Source organism: Carcharodon carcharias, chromosome 13 (assembly GCF_017639515.1).
Source record: "Carcharodon carcharias isolate sCarCar2 chromosome 13, sCarCar2.pri, whole genome shotgun sequence".
NCBI lineage: Eukaryota > Metazoa > Chordata > Chondrichthyes > Lamniformes > Lamnidae > Carcharodon > Carcharodon carcharias.
The window spans coordinates 58,020,260-58,043,001 of record NC_054479.1 but is presented as its reverse complement, the minus strand read 5'-3'; the positions used below and the strand labels follow the sequence as shown (position 1 = coordinate 58,043,001).

The window sequence follows — 22,742 nt, the reverse complement described above, 5'->3', positions numbered from 1 at the left end:
CTCTGAGGTGATATACAGTAACGTTGCGCAGCGCTCACCGGGGTCATCTGTTGGACTTCGAGGTTGAGGCACGTGCATTTAGGCGAGGGCACAGGACAGTTGCCTGACAGTGTGGTGCCAGGGCAAGGCTGCCTTGCAGTTGAGGTGAGTTGTGAGGTGGGCAAGGGCTGCACTGTGGTTGAGGCGACTCGGGGTGGGTGGGCAAGGGCTGAACTGCGGTTGATGGTAGTGCACAAGCATTTGCAGGGTTGGGGGGAGGGAAGCGGCCATGCATTAAGGAAACCTTGTATGAAGTAACCATTCCTCTGCAGCTGAGACAGTTCAGATGCAGCCACATTGACATGCTTAGAGTCGGGCCTCCATCTTTTCTGCCCACTCAAGCAATGTAGAGGCATGGAATTGCCACCAAGTGCTCCTGAAATTTTCACCCCTCAACCACAGACTGCAAACTAATGAATGTTTTAGCGGACTGCAGAACAGTGGACAACTAGGCACATTGTACAATCTCCTTGCTAAAGCTGCCCATGGAGCAGTCACTGGTGGAGGCATTCACAGCTCCTTGCAATGTCATCATTCAGATTTGGACCAGTCTCTCCATGGTTCAAGCTAACAGTGCAGCCTTGCTGTGTGGTTTAGGTGAATGCCTGCCCCTGAGCTAAGAGCACAGTATACAGTCCAATGGGCAAGGCTGCTGACAGTCGGTCAGGTGGAGTGGGGTGGGGGCGGATGGCATCTCGGGCAACCATTCAGCACACTAAACTCTGGCCATCCAAGTGGTGACCAGCACTGTCCAAGATGCTTCAAGGGGCCTTCAGACTTAACCAAGAGAGGTTCTTAGAACACCCACGCTAACCCACACGTCTCTCTCTTTCATCCTGCAGGAGGAGTACATCAGGAGCATGGAGCCTGGTGACCTAGCTTTATGCCCTATGACTTAAAGAGAGCAGAGACAAAGGAGAAGAGAGTGACTGAGGCACCTGGCTGCACAGAGGGAGGAGCTGCACCCTCAGGAAGAAGTGGTGGCTGCGGCTCCCGCTCACACTGCTGAAGAGCCACAGCTGGTCAGCGCCTAGCTAGACCCAGGGTTGCCTTTCATTCCTGCAGAGAACCAGTGTCGGTGAAGACTGCGCATATCCAGGGAACTGGTCGGTCACATCTGCCACCTGGTGGTGGATTTGGTGCCACATGGACATGGAGGGCATCCACTGCCAGTGGCTGTGAAAGTGACCTCGACGCTCAATTTTTACGCCAGTGACTCTTTTCAGGTCTCCACAAGCCTCCATCCACAAATGAATCCATCTTTGCAAGGGCACACAACTTTGTGCATTTTTCCCAGGACCAGGAAAGCCAGGATGCAAGAGCGCTGGGATTTGTCCAGATTTCTGGTTTCCCACAGGCGCATGGTGCCATCTACTGTTCAGATCTCCATCACCACAAGCTGTCAAACATGTCAACTACAAGGACTTGCATTTGCTGAATATTCAGCTGGTGTGCGACCACCATAAACATACTCTGCAGCTCTGCGCACAGTTCCCGAGGAGTGTCCACAACTCCTACATTTTCAGTCAGGTCTCAGATCCCTGACTTCTTCCAGGGCCCACAGAGGCTGCAGGGATGGCTCATCAGGGGCAAGAGGACATGGCTGATGGCACCTGTCTGACAGCCTCAGACTGCAGCAGAGAAAAGGTATAACGACACTCATGTTGCAACTTGTAGCTTGGTGGATCAAACCATTGGGATGCTGAAAATGACCTTCCAGTGCCTGGACCAGTTTAGTGGAGCCCAGCAATATAGTGCACAGAGGGTGTCATGCATCGTCATCGCCTGCTGTGCCCTTTACAACCTGGCGCTGCAACAGGAAGAGGATCTGGGTAAGCAGGAAATGGGAGACCTGATGTCTCCTCCAATGAGGAGGATGTCGACGGTGAGGAGATCCTCCACAGCGACAATGACAGCGATGAGCACATCACATTGGCCAGAGGAGGCAGGCACGCCCTAGGGGCCCTCGTAGCTGCCAAATTTGTGAAAGATGATGAGTATATGCAATGAGGAGACACCATAGATCTTCACATTGCATCTCTACATGTTTGACTCCAGTCTGGCTGATGCAGCGCACATACCCTCTGTGATAAGGCTCCTGTCATGGGAATGCAATGGAGGCCCTAATAGTCGCTCGATTCCAGGAGGATGATGGTGACATGCAGTGAGGACTCTCCATAGATCTTCCGAGAGCAACTTGCTTGTGCGCTGTGATCAGGGTCATATCGTGGAGACGCAGCCATAAAACTTTAAAAACACCTGATCCTTTGTCCGTCTTAAACACCTGACCCCTTCAGGAGTACAGTGTCACTGGTCATAGATGATGACGAGATGGGGGCCAGCCCCATGTTAAAGGTGCTGAGAGCACAAAGAAAGCATCACAGAACTCTGTGATTCAGAAAATCTCTATTCATGCAGGAAAAGCTGGCACACAACAACAAGGAGAGGTGACTGATGGAGGAATGCCTGAAATCAAGGTCCTCATGGACTTTAAAAATAGACCCATCCAGCAGCTGGTGAAGATCTGGACCGTTCCTGTGCTGACGGCTAGGTCAGCGCTGCTCTGCCAAGTGAGGATCCAGCAGTGCAACATCCAACAGACAACGATGCTGAAAGTGATGTGTCCTGTTCCGCTGTCCCCTGCCTTGCATTAGTTATCTCTCCCTGCTTTCGCAGGCACGTATGGGAAACATCTGATGGAGTCCATGATCCATGGCCTCCAGTTAAGCCCTGAAGAAACCTCTGCCCATGACATTCTGGCAGCAATGACAAGCACCATTGACGTGTAAGCACCACTAATCTGTCTAGCGAATGTGAGGCCGGACCATCATTTTAGTCTGAAGGCTGGACAAAGTACAGGGAAGAGGCCCTGGACTGACACATCTGCCTTTATTTTGTGCAGGAATACTGCTCATCAGAACAAGGAGACATAGGCAGGGAGCTTATTGTCAATAGTGAACAGTGTGTACAAGTGATTAACACCCATGCTCAAGCTGTGCCTAATACTGCATCTTCTTAACCTTCCTAAACCTGCCACTATATCTTGATGCACCCCTGAAATCCACAGTGGAGGTGTTGGCATCCTGCTTTCTGCTATGCCTTGGTGGGCGTACTCTGGAGGGCTGAGACCTGGAAGGCCCAGGACCGCTTTTGGGGTCCTGCTGTGTACAGTGGCACTCTCCTCATTGTCTGGAACTGGAGCTATGGGGGCCACAGGAAGAGGGGATTTGGATAAGCCAGACGCTCCCGGAGTCACCTGGGTGGATGGCCCCGTGATGTGCAACTGCTGATCCTTCTCCCTTTGGGTGCCCAAGGGCCCTGGCTGACTTCTTGAAGAGAAGGGGTAGCTGGAGTGAGATTGAGCTGCCCTGCACCCTTCTCGCGTACACACTGTTGGAGGCCAATTATGGCATCAGCAATGGAGTTCAGCTCACACAGCAGTGCAGGACCAATGTCCTGAACCAGGGTCTCCATGGCAGCTGCCATCCTACCAGAGCTGACCTTGGTTTGTTGGCATGCCGGCGCTATCACCTCAGTGGACGGACTCCTCCGTCATGCCTTGCAACCTAAGGAGTGCGGCAGACATCCCTTCCTGGTGTTCCCGAGCTTGCCTTTGCAGCCCCAGCAACTGAGACATGACCAAGGCCAGAGTCATCTGGCTTGGACCCAGAAAATTTCTGGTCTCCAGCAGTCCTCCAGTGCCGGACACCTGAGAAGTCCTTGCCACCGCCTGTGTGGATCAGACAGTGCAATGTGCTCACCATATTGTAATCCCCGAGGCTACTCTAAAGCTAGGCCCCACCGAGGTGTGTGTCCCTGCGCTGGTGGAGGGTGTAGGTGAGTACTGTGAGGGGTCTTCACTGAAGATGCCTTCAGATTCCTCTTCAGAGGTTCCTTCAGGGCTTAATTGGAGGCCATGGGTCGTGGACTCCAGCAGCAGTTTCCCATATGTGCCTGTGAAAGCAGGGAGAGACAATTAATGCAAGGCAGGGGACAGCGGAACAGGACACATCACTCACAGCATGGTAGTCTGATGGATGTTGCATTGCTGGAGCCTCACTTGGCAGAGCACTGCTGACCTTACCGTCAGCACAGGAACGGTCCAGATCCTCACCAGCTGCTGGATTGGTATATTTTTAAAGTCTGTGAGGACCTTGATTTCAGGCATTCCCCCATCAGTCTGCAACCTCTCCCTGTTGTTATTTGCCAGCTTTTTCTGCATGAATAGAGATGGAGAGAGTGTAAGCAGGACGCCTGCCAGGCCGGATGAGAAATATGGTTGGCATGTGTGGGTGGTGAGTGGTCCCATGGGCAGGATGAGGACAATGAAGGTGTGTGTTAGAGTGTGAATGGTGATGTTCCTTGAACGGGCAGTGAGTGAGATCCCTGTGGATGTGTGTTGGGTTTGTGATTGTGCGAGTTGAGAGTGATGAGAAAAGTGACTTACCCTGGCAGAACAGAGATCATTCATCCTTTTCCGGCACTGGTCCTCTTTTGTAGGACATTGGCCCTGACCACCCCTGCCACCGCCTCCCATGCTGGATTATTGATTTTTTTTTTAAAAATATACTTTATTCATAAAATATCTGGAAGAACATTCCAAATCATTTCAAAATCACCATCACAAAAGTATAATCAGATTCAACTTTTACACATGGATCACAAGGTGCATCAATACAATCAATAAATATTACAATCTTTTCAATATGGTCAATGCAGACAGTCAAACAATGGTATTGGAGTTATCAACATACATCATGTTGCACTCTGAGGTGCTTCAATACAATTATAATACAATTAGTATTCAATGCATACATTCATTTTGAGGGGCTCTCAGCAGTTCCCAGCCCCTCGGTGCACTTTTGGCAGAAAGGTCTTAGCGACCTTACCCCATTGCACCTTTGCGGCGGCTGCCCCTAGCTTTAGTGTGTCCCTCAGCACATAGTCCTGGCTCTTGGAATGTGCCAGTCTGCAATACTCGGTCGGGGACAACTCTTTGCACTGGAAGACCAACAAGTTTCGGGCAGACCAAAGAGCGTCTTTCACCAAGTAGATGATCCTCCAGCTGCAGCTCATGTTTGTTTCGGTCTGTGTCCCTGGGAACAGCCTGTAGAACACAGAGCCCTGTGTCACAGAACTGCTCGGGATGAACGTCGACAGAAACCACTGCATCTCTCTCCAGACCTTCTTTGCAAAGGCAAAATCCACAAGGAGGTGAACAACGGTCTCATTCCCACCACAGCCACCTCGAGGGCAACATGCAGAGGGGATGAGACTCCTGGCGTGTTGGAAGGATTTGACGGGGAGTGCCTTTCTCACCACCAGCCAAGCTACATCTTGGTGCTTGTTGGAAAGTTCTGGCGATGAGGCATTCTGCCAAATGACTTTGACAGTCTGCTCGGGGAACCATCCCACAGGATCCACCCTCTCCTTTTCCCTCAGGGCCTCTAAGACGTGATGTGCCGACCACTGCCTGATGGACTTGTGGTCAAAGGGGTTCCTCTGCATAAATTATTATTGATGTTGCTGTCCCTCCTGCTGCCAGAGAAGGGGGTAGAGGACATCACGGCGGGCCTCCACTGCATCCAAAAGTCTCTTGAGGGACACGTCGTTAAACCGGCGGTGAGGGGGTTGCTGCAGCCTCCTTGCCTTTTGGGGCCATGTCTTCTTTGCAGTAGTCCTTGTCTGGAAACACTGAGCAGTGTTCACACAACTGCACTTTAAATATGGCGGCTAGCGTGATGAAGTGGCGAGATGATGGCATGGCAGGCAAATGAGAGCCTGCCCACCATCGAAACGATGTATTTGCTGGGAATGCATCATTAATGAGGCAGGATTGGGACAATATGGCGTGAAAAACCACCAATGCAGCCAGCGGGTAAAACGTCCTTTTTCCTGCCCGCTACCGCACTTAGTGCAAATCTAGGACAATTCTGCCCATTGTGTGGAAGAAACAGGAAATTTTACAGCTTGCTTACAGTTTAATTTTAGAAAGGCAAAATGTTTATAATTTCCACACGTTATTTGATATAGCCCTATATGTAATAATTTGGCTTTGGAATGATGTAGTGCATTGAAGACCTCTTTTCTGATCACCGAGATTGCAAATTTCAGTGAAAGCTGAATAACTGGCTTCTTGGATATCAGCTTGGGAGGTATCTAGATAATTAACCCCCAAGCTCCTTGTTGTGTCGACACTAGGGGCCAAATTTTCACTCCCAAGTTGCGTGCGGAGAGCTGGGAAATTTCCAGATTCCACAAACCCAACTCAGGAGAAATTTCCCTGATCAGCCGGATTTTCATTCCGGGGACTGGGCTAACTGGAGTCAGGCCCGCCACCCCCGGAAACACTGTGGAGGGAGCAACAGGGACTGCCAAGCGCAGAGGCGGGCTGTGTAAAAGACATGCCACAGTGCTTGAGTCTTTGTCCCATTTACAATAGAAGCAGTAAGATTTTAAAAAAGCCCCCTCGCTCTCATCCCTCCCACCCCCTCACCCCCATATACTCCCCATTACCCATCCATGCCAACTCATGCTCCCCACCTATCGCCCCATGGTCCTTTGTAGCCCCTATGCCAACTTAGTGCCAACCCATGATCCTGTCACCCACCTTTTCCCTTACACCCTCTATGCCAACTCACTCGGAGAAAATAGCGGGTGTCGGGTTTGGGGGTGGGACTTCTGGATTCCAGGATCTGGCACCATTTTGGCACAGGCACAGAGCTTCCAACTTGGTGAAAATTCAGGCCTGGCTTTGTTGTAAAGGGTGTTTGATGGTTAGTTCCCATTTTTTTATCTTAAATTATAAGATACAAAGTACAGGCATTTCATGATAATCAACTTATTTAACACCCAATATTATGAGAGTGGAGTCTCCCTAGAAACAATACATGACCAATTTCCGGGAGGCCAATTTTCAGAAATTAAAATGGGAAGGAGTGACTAGTGAGGCTTGTTTCAAATGAATGGAAAAACATGTCCAATGGACATTGATACCAAATTGATTAGCCTTTTTGATGCAGTCTTTAATGCGTCATTAATGATCTTTGGTGGAGATAAAGTGACAGTGATGGGGGGAGGTGACCATTGAATCTGTAAAAAGTCTGGTGCTAGTGACATTGAATGGGACTCATTTTACCTGGCCTATGAGCTGATACCATAAAGCATGGGCATTGCAATTCCATGGTGGGTGTCCTGTGCAACTTTGGTCATTTTCAGCAGTTTGCATTGTTCCCCTTTCAGCCCTGCCAGATTCACACCATAGTTACAACAGGAGACCTGGTGAACCACCGTGGAATCTCACAGCCAGGGTAAATAAGCCGGTCATTCCTGCAGGAATTTATCACCCACGGATAGACTTGGGCACTGCTTCTCGTTATTGTCTTTCAAGTTGAAGAATGAAAGCCCGTTTAGCATTTATGCAAAATGCCAGGGTGTGTGTTAGAGACACATTTCAAAGTCCAGTCAGAAATGATTTCTCTTAATCTAAATTGAGCAGACTTTTCAAATTCTTCAAGTGAGGATTTCTAATGGATTTTTAATTTTACTTGTGGTTTGATAGGTAATTAAGTTCAGCAAATCTTTGAGTTACCAGAGTTCACCAATGATTGTGTTGTTGTGGCAGACACTGCCATGAAGTGGTAGGATTGAGGTTTGCAGCCTTCACTGTCAATTGCAGACCAGGCTCTTCCTTTAAAGCCACTAAATGTCGGAATGGGTTAGGGGCATGCGGAGAGATCCTAATGAGAAGCAAATTCCCTCTTGAGCCGCTTGAGGACAGTTCATAAGAAACATTTCACGGGAGCGGTTAAGCCGGTCAACTCAGCAGTGAGGTAGAGCGAGAAGATGGATTTAAAGAGGGAACAAAATGCAATGACTGCTACATTTACAATAAAGAAAAATTTATTTTCCTTGTAAATTTACAAATATCTTTTTCTTCCAAAAACACAGGAATGGATAAAACTACAGCTCAGCTCTCAGGAAACAGGATCAATTCCAGCAATGGCTGCTGTTGAAATTCAATATCCAGACTTTCATAACATTGATTAACCCTCCATTTGTTTCGTACACCATGGTATTGGCAAACACAAAGAGGTTGTGGATTTAAACAATTCATTGACTGCAATCTGATGTCAGATTGAGGTCCAATAATTCTGGACATGTGTTACCTGTGACTTATATCAATAGAAAAATCTGGGAGAGCTAGAAACTCCTGAGCATTAAGATTCTAAACAGAAATTGAGTTGTGGGCTGAAGTGGGCCTTTCAGAAAGGTATTGATAAGCTCTGAGGGTAAAAGAAGAAATATATCAAAATAATAAATATGTATAAGGCAAACCTATATGAGACAAACGCCACTGAAGATCAGTTATTTATTAATTTGGATTAAGGATTATTTAATTGCTAATACCACTCATGTCAAAAGCCACTTCAGTGTGACCTAATGTCTATAACAAATAATTTTTTTTGAAATTGCCCTTTTGTGAAACAGCATTGAGTTTGTTAAATAGCTGAAGGTTTTTGAGATTGTGTGTAATCTTTGTAAAATATAAGCATACTGTTATTCATCATTAACAAGGCTATTTTAACGATCACGACCCAAAAATGGAACCCCGAGGAAGGGGAGGGCCATTAATATTTTTTGGTGTGAAGACAAATAAACATTGACAACCTAAGGTGAAATCTTCTTAATGGGACTATAATTATTGAACAATGGTAATTTTAAATGCCCAGTGCTGGCATGGAATTTCTGTTGTCTATCACATGTAATGAGTGTTTTATGAATTTCTTGTTTTGTGTATAAGTATGCTTAGAGTTTAGAATCACCAAGAGATTACAGCATGTTAGAGATTGATTTCTCTGGCTCAAGGTTTATGCTTTTTCCCTTCGATGATGAATCCTGATCTTGACCCTCCCATCAGGAGAACTGCTAAATGAAACCCAGGTACTCCTAACTAGGAGGAAGGGAGAAATCTGAGGTTGGTGGGGGCGTGGAGGTAGCTTTGAATTGTCCTTATGCCTAGTTGCTGAATTCAGAATGACTTTGATAGAAGCATGGAATGATTTTATCCATTTGCAATGAATAGGCAGAAAAAATTGTAAAAGTATCATAGAAGCATAGGAGTCCCTGGTGAGCAATAAACCTGAGGCATGAATGCAGCTTTAATTTAATCCCATACAGTTACATTAATATTATACTGCTTGATCAGGCAAATTGGACAACAAAATGCATTTGTTCAACTCCTTCCCTTCTTGGGCTCGTCCTAGCACCACCTCCCAACCCACCACTCCTGACTCCGCACTCTAGGTGGGGAGGACTGAAGCTGCCAGTCCTTCAAGGGAAATCTGAGTAAAAATGTGATTTCAGACTAGATTTCTAGTCTCCCAGTTAACCACCCAATAGTCTCTCCCCAAGCTTTCAAAGTCCCTGGACTTGTCTTCTGCCATTCATCTCTGATTTGATTGTTGCTAAATTCAAAGCTAACAGATTTTCAGTAAAGGGAAATGGGTTGTCTCTGCCCATTTATTGTATTTTAGACCTACATGGTGTACAGGGCAGAGAAATGATTTAGAGTCGGTCACAGTGATGTGAACCCAATACAAGGGACCAAGTGGCCACCTTCATTGATTCTTTCCTTTCTTTGAATCACTCCTATGATTCAATGATATTCGGAGGCTTCCTCCTCACCACCGCAACCTCAAGATTAGCTGTTTAACATGCCTGAAAACTGACTTTTCTACCCAAACTGAGCAAGTAACTGAAACTATAATATACATACAGTATAAAAGCACCTTTAATATTCCAATTAACTATGAGTCATACACATTGCATTTTTTTCAGCAATGTTTTGAAGTTGTGGGGTGTAATCAAGAGATACCAAGGCATCAATGGGCCTTTTCTTGAGTTGAAGCTGAGATGTCAAGTACAGCTCACTCACTTTTGATTTGTGATGGTCTCGCTCATAGTGAAATAAAATCTGTCCATGCTATGTTCTATTTATACCCAAGATAAAATTTTTATTCATTCTTGCAATGCTCACATCTCAAGAACAAATATAAAATGAAATGGCTACTTGACTGAAGTGCCTCAGTGGATTGAGTGACACTGTTATCAAAACCCATTGAGGATCGGTATTCTTTGGCAAGGAGGGGAGAAAATTAGATAAAAGATATTTAAGTTACTTAGGATTGTGTGAAAACACTGAAAATAATTAATCATTCATAGGGCACTATGCGGATGTGGCCTAGGTATGAAAGATGTCAAACTGCTGTGGAAGGTCATTTAACAGTTTGTATTACGCTGTCTGCATTGTGTAATAAAATGTAAGAGTGCTTTCAATTTGTCTTGTAGCCTTCTGAAACCAAATTCCTGTTCATACCAGTTTCTTTCATTTCCTGTTTTATGTATGAATAACATATGAAAAATAGGAATTCAGAAAGTGGCCATGATTTTATCATTTGAGGACACTTCCAGGGCAGTTCTGAATTTACTGAAATGCTGTGGAAGTAAAGGAATGGTTTCAACGTTAAATGCAAATAGCGGTCAATCTTATTAAATTGGTAGCCTTTGAACAGATACATTAATGTTGCAGACCTAGCATATATTTATATATTATCTGTTTAAAAAAAATAATGTCTTGGTTGCTCACTGAATTGGAAATGTAATGCTATTGTGTTATTCCCAGCCCATTGCTGAATGAAGTAATCTGGGATTACAATTGTTCACACCTACTTCAAAATATTGATCGTACACAAGTATTTGTCTCTCTTTAAAAGTTTAGGATTTATCAAACCAAATAACTTGCATCATCAAATCATGCAGGTGTTGCTGCCTTTTCACTTGCATGTTGTAGTATCTTGTCAAAATAATGCATATGTTCCTCTCATTCTACTTCATCAGAAAACATGAGTATTTTACATGAGTAATTCCACAAAAAAACCCCTAAATTATTGCCATAGTTTATGTACCACAAAGCGTATATGTCTTGAAACAAGTTCAGTAACCATTCATCTGCTGGACTTGTCTATTTTCACCTTGTGATTCTCTAAGATTGATTACATAGTTGGAATTACAGGTCTGTTTGTTTTGCCTACTTATGAAATTATTGCTCCATCCAAATTGGTTTATATAAATTATGAATTTATTTTAATTTAGCACTAATTTGCACCTGCTTTAAAAAAAGGAAACTTAATTAAATTCAACATTGCTGCAGCCTTTTGTAATTGAGTCCTTTCCACCCTAAGGCCTGAATTTTCGTGGGGATAGAGAGGGTCTCCAGCTTAGCCAATATGGTGCAGGAAGTCCTACTCCTGAACACAGCACTTTTGCTGGGGGTGGAACAGAAGATTGTAGTTTGCATGTTAGTAGTTCACTAAAAGTGCAGCTGCCTTCAAATTTTCATCTGTAGGATGTGCAAAACACCACAAAAGGTCTAAAGCTGCTGGAGTCATTTGGAGAGGTAGGGTACCCTTTAACAGAGATAAAGGACCCCTTTGGGAGAGGTCAAGTGCCCTTTGGGATTTATAAAATTAGACATGAATGTGTGTAAGAAGTGTATGCACTCATTGGAACTATCAAGCTGTCAAGGCACTTAAATCCCCAAGCTCTTTAAATTTAAAAAAAACACATTCTGCTGTAACTGCTTGCAATTGCCTGTTGACATAAACCTGAGGGCTATAATTATACGGTTAGTACTGCATGACTGAGTCCACAACCAATCATTATCACATTGGGGGGGGGCTTGTAAATTCACAGTTTGATTGACAGCTGCAAGTCTTTGAAATGGGTCTATGAATACAAATGTATTTTCATAGGAAATTAAGTATTTGAAGGAATTTAAATGTATTGAATGGGGTTTTATCAGAGTATTTTTTTAAATAAAGGCTGCAAAAGGTACTTAGAATTTTATTTTATACATTTTATTTCATCTCAGAATTACGCTTGTGTGCTGCCCTTGGCAGTTACTGGGTGAGTTGGCATGGAAGGTTTAAGGGCAAAGGGTAGTAAGTGGGGTAGATTAACATGAGTTGGCACTAAATTGGCATGGGGCTGTGAAGGGCCATGGAGGTGAATAGAAGGGCATAGGTTGACATGGGAACTATAAAGGGCTGTGGGGAGTGGATAAAGCTGCATAGGTTGGTATTGTGTGTATGCCAGTCCATGGGGGAAGGGATGGGTGGAAGGCATGAGGTAGCATGGAGAATATGAGGACCCATGGGGGATGGGTTGAGGACATGGGGTGGCATGAGTTGGCATCGATTGGGAATGGGGAGTGTGTCGGGTGAGACTACAGGGCTTTTTTTTTTTGGCTTTATTGTTTTTTTTACAGCTGGGTGAAGTCCCAGAACACTGAGGCAGGCCTTTCACACAGCTGCGTCCTCACTCAACAGCCCCTGTAGCTGCCTCCGAGCTCTTTCTGGGGGCAGGAGGCCCTCCTGGAACGAAGATCCGGAGCCCTTTCTCCCGAGTTGGGTTTGGGGAATCAGGAATTTTCCTGACTCCGTGCTCCCAGCTCAGGAGCAAAAATACAGCCCCAGTTGTTGACTTTCTGTGAAGAAGTGTTTTTCTTGAGGGTGGAGGCATGATTTTTAACGTCATCTGGCTGGCGGGAATCGGGTTATTTACCCTCTGGAATATAGCCAGTGCTGCCGGTACTCCGATTGGCCGACAGTCCTTGGAGGTGGGATATCTGCCATTTAAGAGAAGGTCCAGTGGGAAAATGCCCCCAGTGGAGCGGGGAATTAATTCAGGCAGAGCTCCCAAACATCAGCCGGTGCACGGGCCAACCTCCGCAATCATTAAATTCCACCCATAAACTTTAAGCGAGAAAACACATCCCTTAACAAAGGTCCTTGTATATTTTCAGATTGCGTCAGAAATGAAATGACTGGGTTATTAAAATAATTTTGATACCTTAGAATTATGAAATAGGTGTTCTCAAAATTTTTATATTACAGTACAGATACATTGGTTGCTGTGAAATTAAAAGGAACAGTTTTCAACCCATGTATTTTTTTTGTTTCTATAGTCAGGAGCTTATTGTCATGGTGATGCCAACAGCCACGTCTCTGAATATAGATAAACACTTCACACTGATTAGGGATTGTTGTATAATTACTGTAAATATATTAATTGACAATTTCTGTATTAATTTAATTGTAAATTATGGCATTTTTTCAGGAAGCACTCTTCCAACATTAGAAGAGAATTTCCGTCATAGGCAACATTATAGTGTAAGGAGAGGTACTATAACTGGGAATTTCAAAAAGCTGGAGTTGTGATATCCTCTCAATTCTTGGACTTGAGGGTTTCATTTGATCTCCTGGCCTCTTGCCATCAGGTTCTAAAATGAGATGAGCTTTACAACACCTGTCCATTTCTGGTCGGCGAGAATGTGTAGCTGACAATGCCCTATAACCTAGTGCTGCTCGGCAATGTCATTCAGGAAACCATCAGCCATTACTGCAACTTATGGAACTGTCACTCTGGCACCTTAAGAAATAACCTACATTTAAGTGCTTAACTTAGCCTTTTACCAATTCCACCTTGTTCCATTGTGCCACAGCCATTTCAGCGACAAGTATTAAACAGCCTAAACAGAGGTGAATGGAGCAATGCAGGTGCAGCAGTCACTGCCAGCACACACCCAACTTTTGAAACTTTATACTCAGCAGCCCATTCCTGCTCTCTAAGGCTCTCCTGCCATTTTGCAGATCCAGGTAGAGCTAAAGCAGCCATTTGAACACCACTTTGTGAGTTTTAAAAGGCCCAAATTTGCAATTTTATCTAGAAAGGAATGGGATGGTTGAGGGTGGAGACAGTAGTGGTAGGATTCTGCGCTTTTGTTAGTTTGTCAATACATAATGATAATATGTGAGGGTCCAAAACCTTACCCTGTATATTTTTATAAAATATATGTAGATATCCTCATTGCTATTTCATAAATTTTAAAACTGAACAAGATCCTTAAAATGGCTGAACCTATGTCTATCTGTGGCTCCTGAGCAAAAGAAGCCATGTTGCAGTTTCAGGAACCTCGCATCTCGTTATCTCTGAGTAGCCACTAATGATCACTTGTGGACTGCATAGCCCAATTTCAAAGAGAGTTATACAAAGGTCAACTGCATTTAATAACCCAGGCTTGCCAGAAGGAGACCGAATGGTCTGCTAAGACCTTTCTTTCAATTGTAATGGTTGAAACATTTAGCAATCTTCAAAACCCAGCCACATTCCAAACGATGGATACACATCCTTTGTTGGAGACTGGGTGGAAAGGTGGGGGTCATGTGTCATAGGCCTCTGGCTTGATGAACAAGTTAATATCACTATGCTGAGCTGAATAGCTGAGTCTGCTCTTTACCATCTGACTAGCAACTTCACAGACAAGGAGCTCTGCCCAGGTGGAACACCTGGCCCCATCTACACTGCTTCTGCTGGAAATCCTATACCATCTCCTACAAGACTGATTCATCTCTGCATTACTACCTCATCTAGTGAAGTCAGCACCACCAGAAAGTGAATTATACAGCATCTTTTCAGTCCGATGACCTCTGTGAAGGAATATCTCATTGGACTTTGATCCTGGAAACTATGTGAAACAATATTTCTTTAATCTGTGGTCTCAGTACTGTAAAATCTTCTCTCTATCCCTCTTCTTACTTTATGAATGTGAGGGAATGAAATTGCAACACTCCTTTCCACAGTATGAGTGTGTGTAAATAAAATAACCCTTTGAGCTCATCCTACTTCGAGTTTGCTGTAGGGTTATTAATAGAGAATTGGATCACATCAAAACTGTGAGGGTTTGGGAAATACATGGTGTTAATTTAAACATTAGACATTAATTTCTCCTCTCACCACCTGTCCATAAAAAGAAAGGTGTTTTGATTTCTTTCCCTCTTTATAAATGGTGGCCATTTATAAAGGGAAAGAAATCAAAACACCTTTTTATGGACAGGTGGTGAGAGGAGAAATTAATGCTTAATGTTTAAATTAACACCACATGCCCATAAATACTACAATCATCCCTCACAAAACTGAAGTCAATGGGAATTGGAGGATGAGGGAACTCTCTACTGGTTGGAGTCATGCCTAGCACAAAAGAAGATGGTTGTGGTTGTTGGAGGTCAATCATCTCAGTCTCAGATTATCACTGCAGATGTCCCTTAGGGTAGTGTCCCAGGCATATCCATGTTCAGCTGCTTCTTCAAAGACCATCCTTCCATCATAAGGTCAGAAGTGTGAATGTTCACTGATGATTGAGCTGCTGTGTCAAACAACATTTGCGCCACACAAGCGCCAAGCAAAGACCATCTCCAACAAGAGAGAATCCAACCATCTCCCCTTGACATTCGATGACATTACCGTCACTGAATAACCCACTACATACATCCTGAGGGTTACCATTAACCAGAAACTGAACTGGACCAGCCATAAATACTGTGGCTACAAGAGCAGGACGGAGACTAGGAATCATGCAACGAGTAACTCACCTCCTGACTCCCCAAAGTCTGTCCATCATCTACAAGGCACTGTCAGGAGTGTGATGGAATACCCTCCACCTGCCTGGATGTGTGCATCTCCAGCAACACTCAAGAAGCTCAACACCACCCAGGACAAAGCAGTCCACGTGATTGGCACCACATCCACCAGCTTAAACATTGACTCCTACCACCATCAATGCATGGACCACCACCACCTGCAGCATCTCCTGCAACACCAATGCACCGTGGCAGCAGGTAATACCATCTACAAGATGCACTGCAACAACTCACCAATGCTCCTTTGACAGCATCTTCCAAACCTACCACTTCTACCACCTAGAAAGACAAAGGCAGCAGATGCCTGGAAGCACCACCACCTGCAAGTTCCCTGCCAAACTACACACCATCCTGTCTCGGAACCATATCACCATTCCTTCAGAGTTGCTGGGTGAAATTCTTGCAATTCCCTCCATAACAGCATTGTGGTGTTTCTACACCACATGGACTACAGCAGTTCAAGGAGACAGCTCTCATCACCTTCTCAAGACCAGTGTGGGATGCTGGTGAACCAGCAATGCCCACAGTCTGTGAATGAATACATTTTTTAAAAGCCTTTCAGTCGTGTGTTGTATATAACCAGGGAGGAGATGATTGACGAAACTGGTGTCTGCAAATTCTTTCCCTGTAGGGCTGCTATTCACCAGGTTTGTTCTGGGGCCCCAATATGGGCTCAAGAACAATGAAAGCCAAGTGTGTAATTTCAAACAGTTGGCTGAAGTGTCGTTTTGCTGCACAATGCGGTCCCCGAGCCAGTTTCCTGCTGATGAGATTGGGGTAGAAGGGCATTCTTTAAGGACCCCTTAACTAAGCTCCTTGTAAATTTTCAGATTGGGTCAGAAATGAAATGACTGGGTTATTAAAATAATTTTGATACCTTAGAATTATGAAATAGGTGTTCTCAAAATTTTTATATTACAGTACAGATACATTGGTTGCTGTGAAATTAAAAGGAACAGTTTTCAACAAGTTTATTTTTTTTTGTTTTTATAGCCAGGAGCTTGTTGTCATGGTGATGCCAACAGCCACGTCTCTGAATATAGATAAACACTTCACGCTGATTAAGGATTGTGGTATAATTACTGTAAATATATTAATTGACAATTTCTGTATTAATTTAATTGTAAATTATGGCATTTTTTCAGGAAGCACTCTTCCAACATTAGAAGAGAATTTCCGTCATAGGCAACATTATAATGTAAGGAGAGGTACCATAACTGGGAATTTCAAAAAGCTGGAGTTGTGATATCCTCTCAACTCTTGGATTTGGGGGTTTCATTTGATCTCCTGGCCTCTTGCCATCAGGTTCTAAAATGAGATGAGCTTTACAACACCTGTCAATTTCTGGTTGGCGAGAATGTGTAGCTGACAATGCCCTATAACCTAGTGCTGCTCGGCAATGTCATTCAGGAAACCATCAGCCATTACTGCAACTTATGGAAATGTCACTCTGGCACCTTAAGAAATAACCTACATTTAAGTGCTTAACTTAGCCTTTTACCAATTCCACCTTGTTCCATTGTGCCACAGCCATTTCAGCGACAAGTATTAAACAGCCTAAACAGAGGTGAATGGAGCAATGCAGGTGCAGCAGTCACTGCCAGCACACACCCAACTTTTGAAACTTTATACTCAGCAGCCCATTCCTGCTCTCTGAGGCTCTCCTGCCATTTTGCAGATCCAGGTAGAGCTAAAGCAGCCATTTGAACACCACTTTGTGAGTTTTAAAAGGCCCAAATTTGCAATTTTATCTAGAAAGGAATAGGATGGTTGAGGGTGGGGAGAGTAGTGGTAGGATTCTGCGCTTTTGTTAGTTTGTCAATCCAAAATAATAACGTGGGACTAAGACTTTACCCTGTATATTTTTATGAAATATATGTAGATATCCTTAAATGCTATTTCATAAATTTTAAAACTGAACAAGATCCTTAAAATGGCTGAACCTATGTCTATCTGTGGCTCCTGAGCAAAAGAAGCCATGTTGCAGTTTCAGGAACCTCGCACCTCGTTATCTCTGAGTAGCCACTAATGATCACTTGTGGACTGCATAGCCCAATTTCAAAGAGAGTTATACAAAGGTCAACTGCATTTAATAACCCAGGCTGGCCAGAAGGAGACCGAATGGTCTGCTAAGACCTTTCTTTCAATTTCTAATGGGTGAGACATTTAGCAATCTTCAAAACCCAGCCACATTCCAAACGATGGATACACATCCTTTGTTGGAGACTGGGTGGAAAGGTGGGGGTCATGTGTCATAGGCCTCTGGCTTGATGAACAAGTTAATATCGCTATGCTGAGCTGAATAGCTGAGTCTGCTCTTTACCATCTGACTAGCAACTTCACAGACAAGGAGCTCTGCCCAGGTGGAACACCTGGCCCCATCTACACTGCTTCTGCTGGAAATTCTATACCATCTCCTACAAGACTGATTCATCTCTGCATTACTACCTCATCTAGTGAAGTCAGCACCACCAGAAAGTGAATTATACAGCATCTTTTCAGTCCGATGATCTCTGTGAAGGAATACCTCATTGGACTTTGTTTCTGGAGTCTGGAACCCATGTGAAAAAATATTTCTTCAATCTGTGGTCTCGGTACTGTAAAACCTCTCTATCCCTCTTTTTACTGTATGAATGTGAGGGATTGACATTGCAATACTCCTTTCTGCATTACAAGTGTGTGCAGATAAACTAACCCTTTGAGTTCATCCTATCTCGAGTTTGCTGTGGGGTTATTAATAGAAAATTGAATCACACCAAATCTGAGGGTTTGGGAAATATACCACTGCTTATAAAGAGGGAAAAAAATCAATACACCTTTTTATGGACAGGAGAGGAGAAATCAGTGCTGTTTAAATTAACACCTCCCCTTACAATCATCCCTTACAAAACTGAAATCAATGGGAATTGGAAGGGGTGGGGGAAACTCTCTACTGGTTGAAAGATGGTTGTGGTTGTTGCAGGTCAATCATCTCAGTCTCAGGACATCACTGGAGACGTTCATTAGGGTAGTGTCCTAGGTCTATCCATGTTCAGCTCCTCCATCAAAGACCATCCTTCCATCAAAAGCTCAGAAGTGGGAATGTTCACTGATGATTGGGCTGATGTGGTAAACAACATTTGCACCGCACAAGTGCCAGGCAAAGACCATCTCCAACATCAGAATCCAACTATCTCCCCTTGACACTAGATGGCATTATCATCGCTGAATAACCCATTATATACTTCCTGGGGGTTACCATTGACCAGAAATTGAACTGGACCAGCCATATAAATACCATGGCTACAAGAGCAGGGCAGAGGCTAGGAATCCTACAATGAGTAACTCACCTCCTGACTCCCCAAAGTCTGTCCACCATCTACAAGGCACTGTCAGGGTGTGATGGAATACTCCCCACTTGCCTGGATGTGTGCATCTGCAGCAACACTCAAGAAGCTCAACACCACCCAGGACAAAGCAGTCTACATGATTGGCACACCATCCACCACCTGAAACATTGACTGCTACCACCACCGATGCATGGACCACCACCTGTAAGTTCTCTTCCAACAACAACGTACAGTAGTAGTAGATGTTACCATCTACAAGATGCACTGCAGCAACTCACCAATGCTCCTTTGACAGCACCTTCCAAACCTACCACTTCTACCACCTAGAAAGACAAAGGCAGCAGATGCCTGGAAGCACCACCACCTGCAAGTTCCCTGCCAAACTACACACCATCCTGTCTCGGAACTATATCACTGTTCCTTTAGAGTTGCTGGATAAAATTCTTGCAATTCCATCCCCAACAGCATTGTGATATTTCTACACCACATGGACTACAGCAGTTCAAGGAGGCAGCTCATCACCACCTTCTCAAGACCAATGTGGGATGCTGGTGAGCCAGCAATGCTCAAAGCCAGTGATTGAATACAATTTTTAAAAGCCTTTCAGTCGTGTCCTGTATATAACCAGGGAGGAGATGATTGACGAAACTGGTGTCTGCCAATTCTTTCCCTGTAGGGCTGCTATTCACCAGGTTTGTCTTGGGGCCCCAATTTGGGCTCGAGAACAAAGAAAGCCAAGTGTGTAATTTCAAACCGTCAGCTGAAGTGTCGGTTTGCTGCACAATCCAGTCCCCGAGCCAGTTTCCTGCAGGGCTCAGCCACTTTGTGACCCTGGAGCCCCAAGGCACTCAGTCCAAGCAGCCACAGCTCATCCCCTTGGCCAGATCCTGCCTCATTGACATTTACCACTCACACTGTAACACCTGTGAGGTCCACGGGGGGATGGGCAGCTCTTAACTGTTCTGCCAAGTTTCCCATGCCAACTCACCCTTCCTGATCGCAGGAGATCATTGAAATGCTTCCGGCACTGCACCCATATGCACCTCACCACATCGTGGCTGCTAACCTTAGATGCCACCTCCTCCCAGGCCTTTTTGGTGAGGTGGGGGGGCATCCTTCTCCCGTCTCTGGGGACAAGGGTTTCTCTCCTTGCTGCCACCTCCTCCAGGAGGGCTGCAAAACCCTCATCTGAGAAACGCAGGACTGACTGCCCCACACACCTGCCCTCCCACCTGCCATGTCCACCCACAATGGATTCCATTGTGTAGACTTCAACGCCCTTCCATGGCAGCCTTCCAGGGGCTGCTGAGGCCGCTTTTGAATCAGCCACTGGGTCATCATTGGACCCAGTGAACATCATTCCCCCGCGCCTGCCCCTGTCCGCCCCTTCTCGCTTATTCACAAGCCACATCTGCTGGCTGGGCCTTAATTAGCCTGCCAGCATAAATCACGGTGCACTGCTGATCGTGGGTGGCAGTCGGCTTCCTGACCGCCCCCATCCGTCCCTGCCGATCCCACACGCCAAGGGCAAAATTTTGCCCTAAGTGTCTTTACACAAGATAAAGAGGTTTCAGATGCTTGTAGTTTCTGCTATTGATACTTTAAAGGTCTGGTTGGTTGACACTTTTATGGAGTTGTAGTAACAGCACTTTATTTTTAAGCAAGTTATGAATGAATGGATGTTTACTCTCGGGTTGTTACTATAGGGTTCATCAGATCAGTACAAAGTGTATCCTATGTGAAAGGGCATGGAAGTGCAATGAGCTGGCAAGGAGGGTATGAGGGGCCTTTGGAAGTGGGTGGAAGGTCATGTGCTAGCATGGAGGGTATGAGGGGCCATTGGGGTGGATAGATGGGCATGGATTGACATAGGTTGGCATGAATGGGGCATCAGGGGTGTGTGGGGCAGACAGGGGATATCAGGGTTGAGGACTAGAGGGCCTAATATTGAATAAAACAACTGGGCCAAAGTTCAAGAGAACTGAGATGGGCTTTTTAGCCATCCCGCCTCGGCACTCAGGAGCCCCTGTGGTCACCTCTGAGGGCAGGGGGCTCGACTCAAGCACGCACCATCCCACTCCCTGGATTGAAAGTCACTCTTTTCCAAGCACTTTTTCCCGAGGCTGGCGCACCAAGCCAGGAAATTTCCCAACTCCCGCTACCTACCTCCAACATGAAAATGAAATCCGTTCTCAAGAAGAGTCATATGCGACTCGAAATGTTAACTCTGGCCTGAATTTTCATAACAATGGACAGCATCTCTGTCATTGCAAAAATGGTGGACAAGGCAGAAAAACTGAAATCCCGCCCCCAAATACAGCTCCCATCATTTTTGCAGATTCGTACATGCGTGTTTTGTGGAGGCTCCTACCCATAAAAGTCAGCAGCTGACTCCATTCATGTCTGATTTTGGTGAAGCTGGAGAGTGAAATACAACATGTGCAGATTAGATGGGTAGGAGCAGGTCTGAACTTTGAGGATTTATTTGGATAGCTGGGGTACCCTTTTGTGGAGGTGCAGGGATCCCTTTGGCAATTGCTCAAAAGTGCATTAACTGCCACAGAAATAGTAAATAATCATTCTCAAGTAACCCGAGGGATTAGGAAAGTCGGGCTGTTGGGCTTGGCAGGGCTCTTTTTTTGTCCCTACAAGATTCTGGCACCCAGGTAGCAGGAAGAACGTTGTGCTTGAGAAAGACACATTGCGCTTTGTCCCAAGGAAAAGTCAAGACAGGCATGGCCCCCTCACATAAATGCCATTACTTTTAGCTGAGGCATGCCCACAATGCTGAGATGCCATTATGACTTTACATCCAATACATGCTGATATGATTGTATATGCCAATATACATGCAGATAAGGCATATTGCACAGGACGAGGCCACAACTGTGCAGCAACAGCTCTTTGAATCTGCACAACACCTTTTCCGACCAACAGTCCAGTTTCTGGAATGGGCATCACATTCAACATTCATAGCTTCTATAAATCTCAGCTACCCTCACAAAGCACAGCCAAAGTAGTGGGGACAGCAGACAAGCAGTATTCTCTGAAACATGCATGGCATCTCGACCTGTACTGCCTATACCTGGGCCAATGTGTAACACTGTCATGGGGATGAGTGCCTTATACCCAGCACCCATGCTTGAGACACACCTGCTGACCGCCATCGTGGAGTCTAATCATTGAACCTACCTTAAAGTCAAGCATGGATGGACAATGATTGATGCAAGGAGCACCTCAGTCCTTGAGCCTTTGGACATTGCAACATTATATGAATGACCAGGGAAGGAAGAAGCCTTCCACTGCCTCACAAACATGGCCACACCCTTGCTTCTGATGATGTCAATGCAAGATGGTCTTCAGCATGCTACCTTCAGTATCACTGGTAAGAATGCAATTCATAATGTTAACATTCCTATTGAGATTTGTAGTGTACAAAAACATACCAAGACATCTATGAGTTCGTGTACATATATTCAAAAAGTGCTCAGTTCAATTAGAAAGTGTCACCACAGTGAATCCATTCAAGTGAGCCTATCAGCAGCAAATGTGGGAGAGAAGCAGATTGTGATCGGAGGAACAGCAACACTGGCGGCAACAAGTGAGCTCTAGATAAAGAGGTATTGGCCAGAGGAAAAGAGAGGCTTCTTGCCGGGCCAGGTTGGGGGAGGAAGACGCTGCTGGGATGGGTGGGGGAGGAAGAAGCTGCCAGGATGGGTGGGAGAGGAAGATGCCACCAGGTTGGGGAGGGTGACGCTGTCAGGACGGAAGAAGCTGGAGGCGATGGTGCAGGAAGGAGTGGTGAAGGTGAAGAGATTTGCTGCCCGGTGGTATT

General features: G+C 45.2%; 1 protein-coding gene across 1 annotated transcript in view; it reads left to right on the top strand.

Annotated features, from left to right (window-relative positions):
- rab36 (RAB36, member RAS oncogene family) overlaps positions 1 to 11,250 on the top strand; it is a 92,980-nt gene extending 81,730 nt beyond the window's left edge. Inside the window, exon 11 of the mRNA XM_041203603.1 lies at positions 7,990 to 11,250. Coding sequence (XP_041059537.1) covers positions 7,990 to 8,054 — 65 coding nt within the window. The 3' untranslated portion in view covers positions 8,055 to 11,250. The remainder of the gene's footprint in view (positions 1 to 7,989) is intronic.
- The last annotated feature ends 11,492 nt before the right edge of the window (positions 11,251 to 22,742 follow it).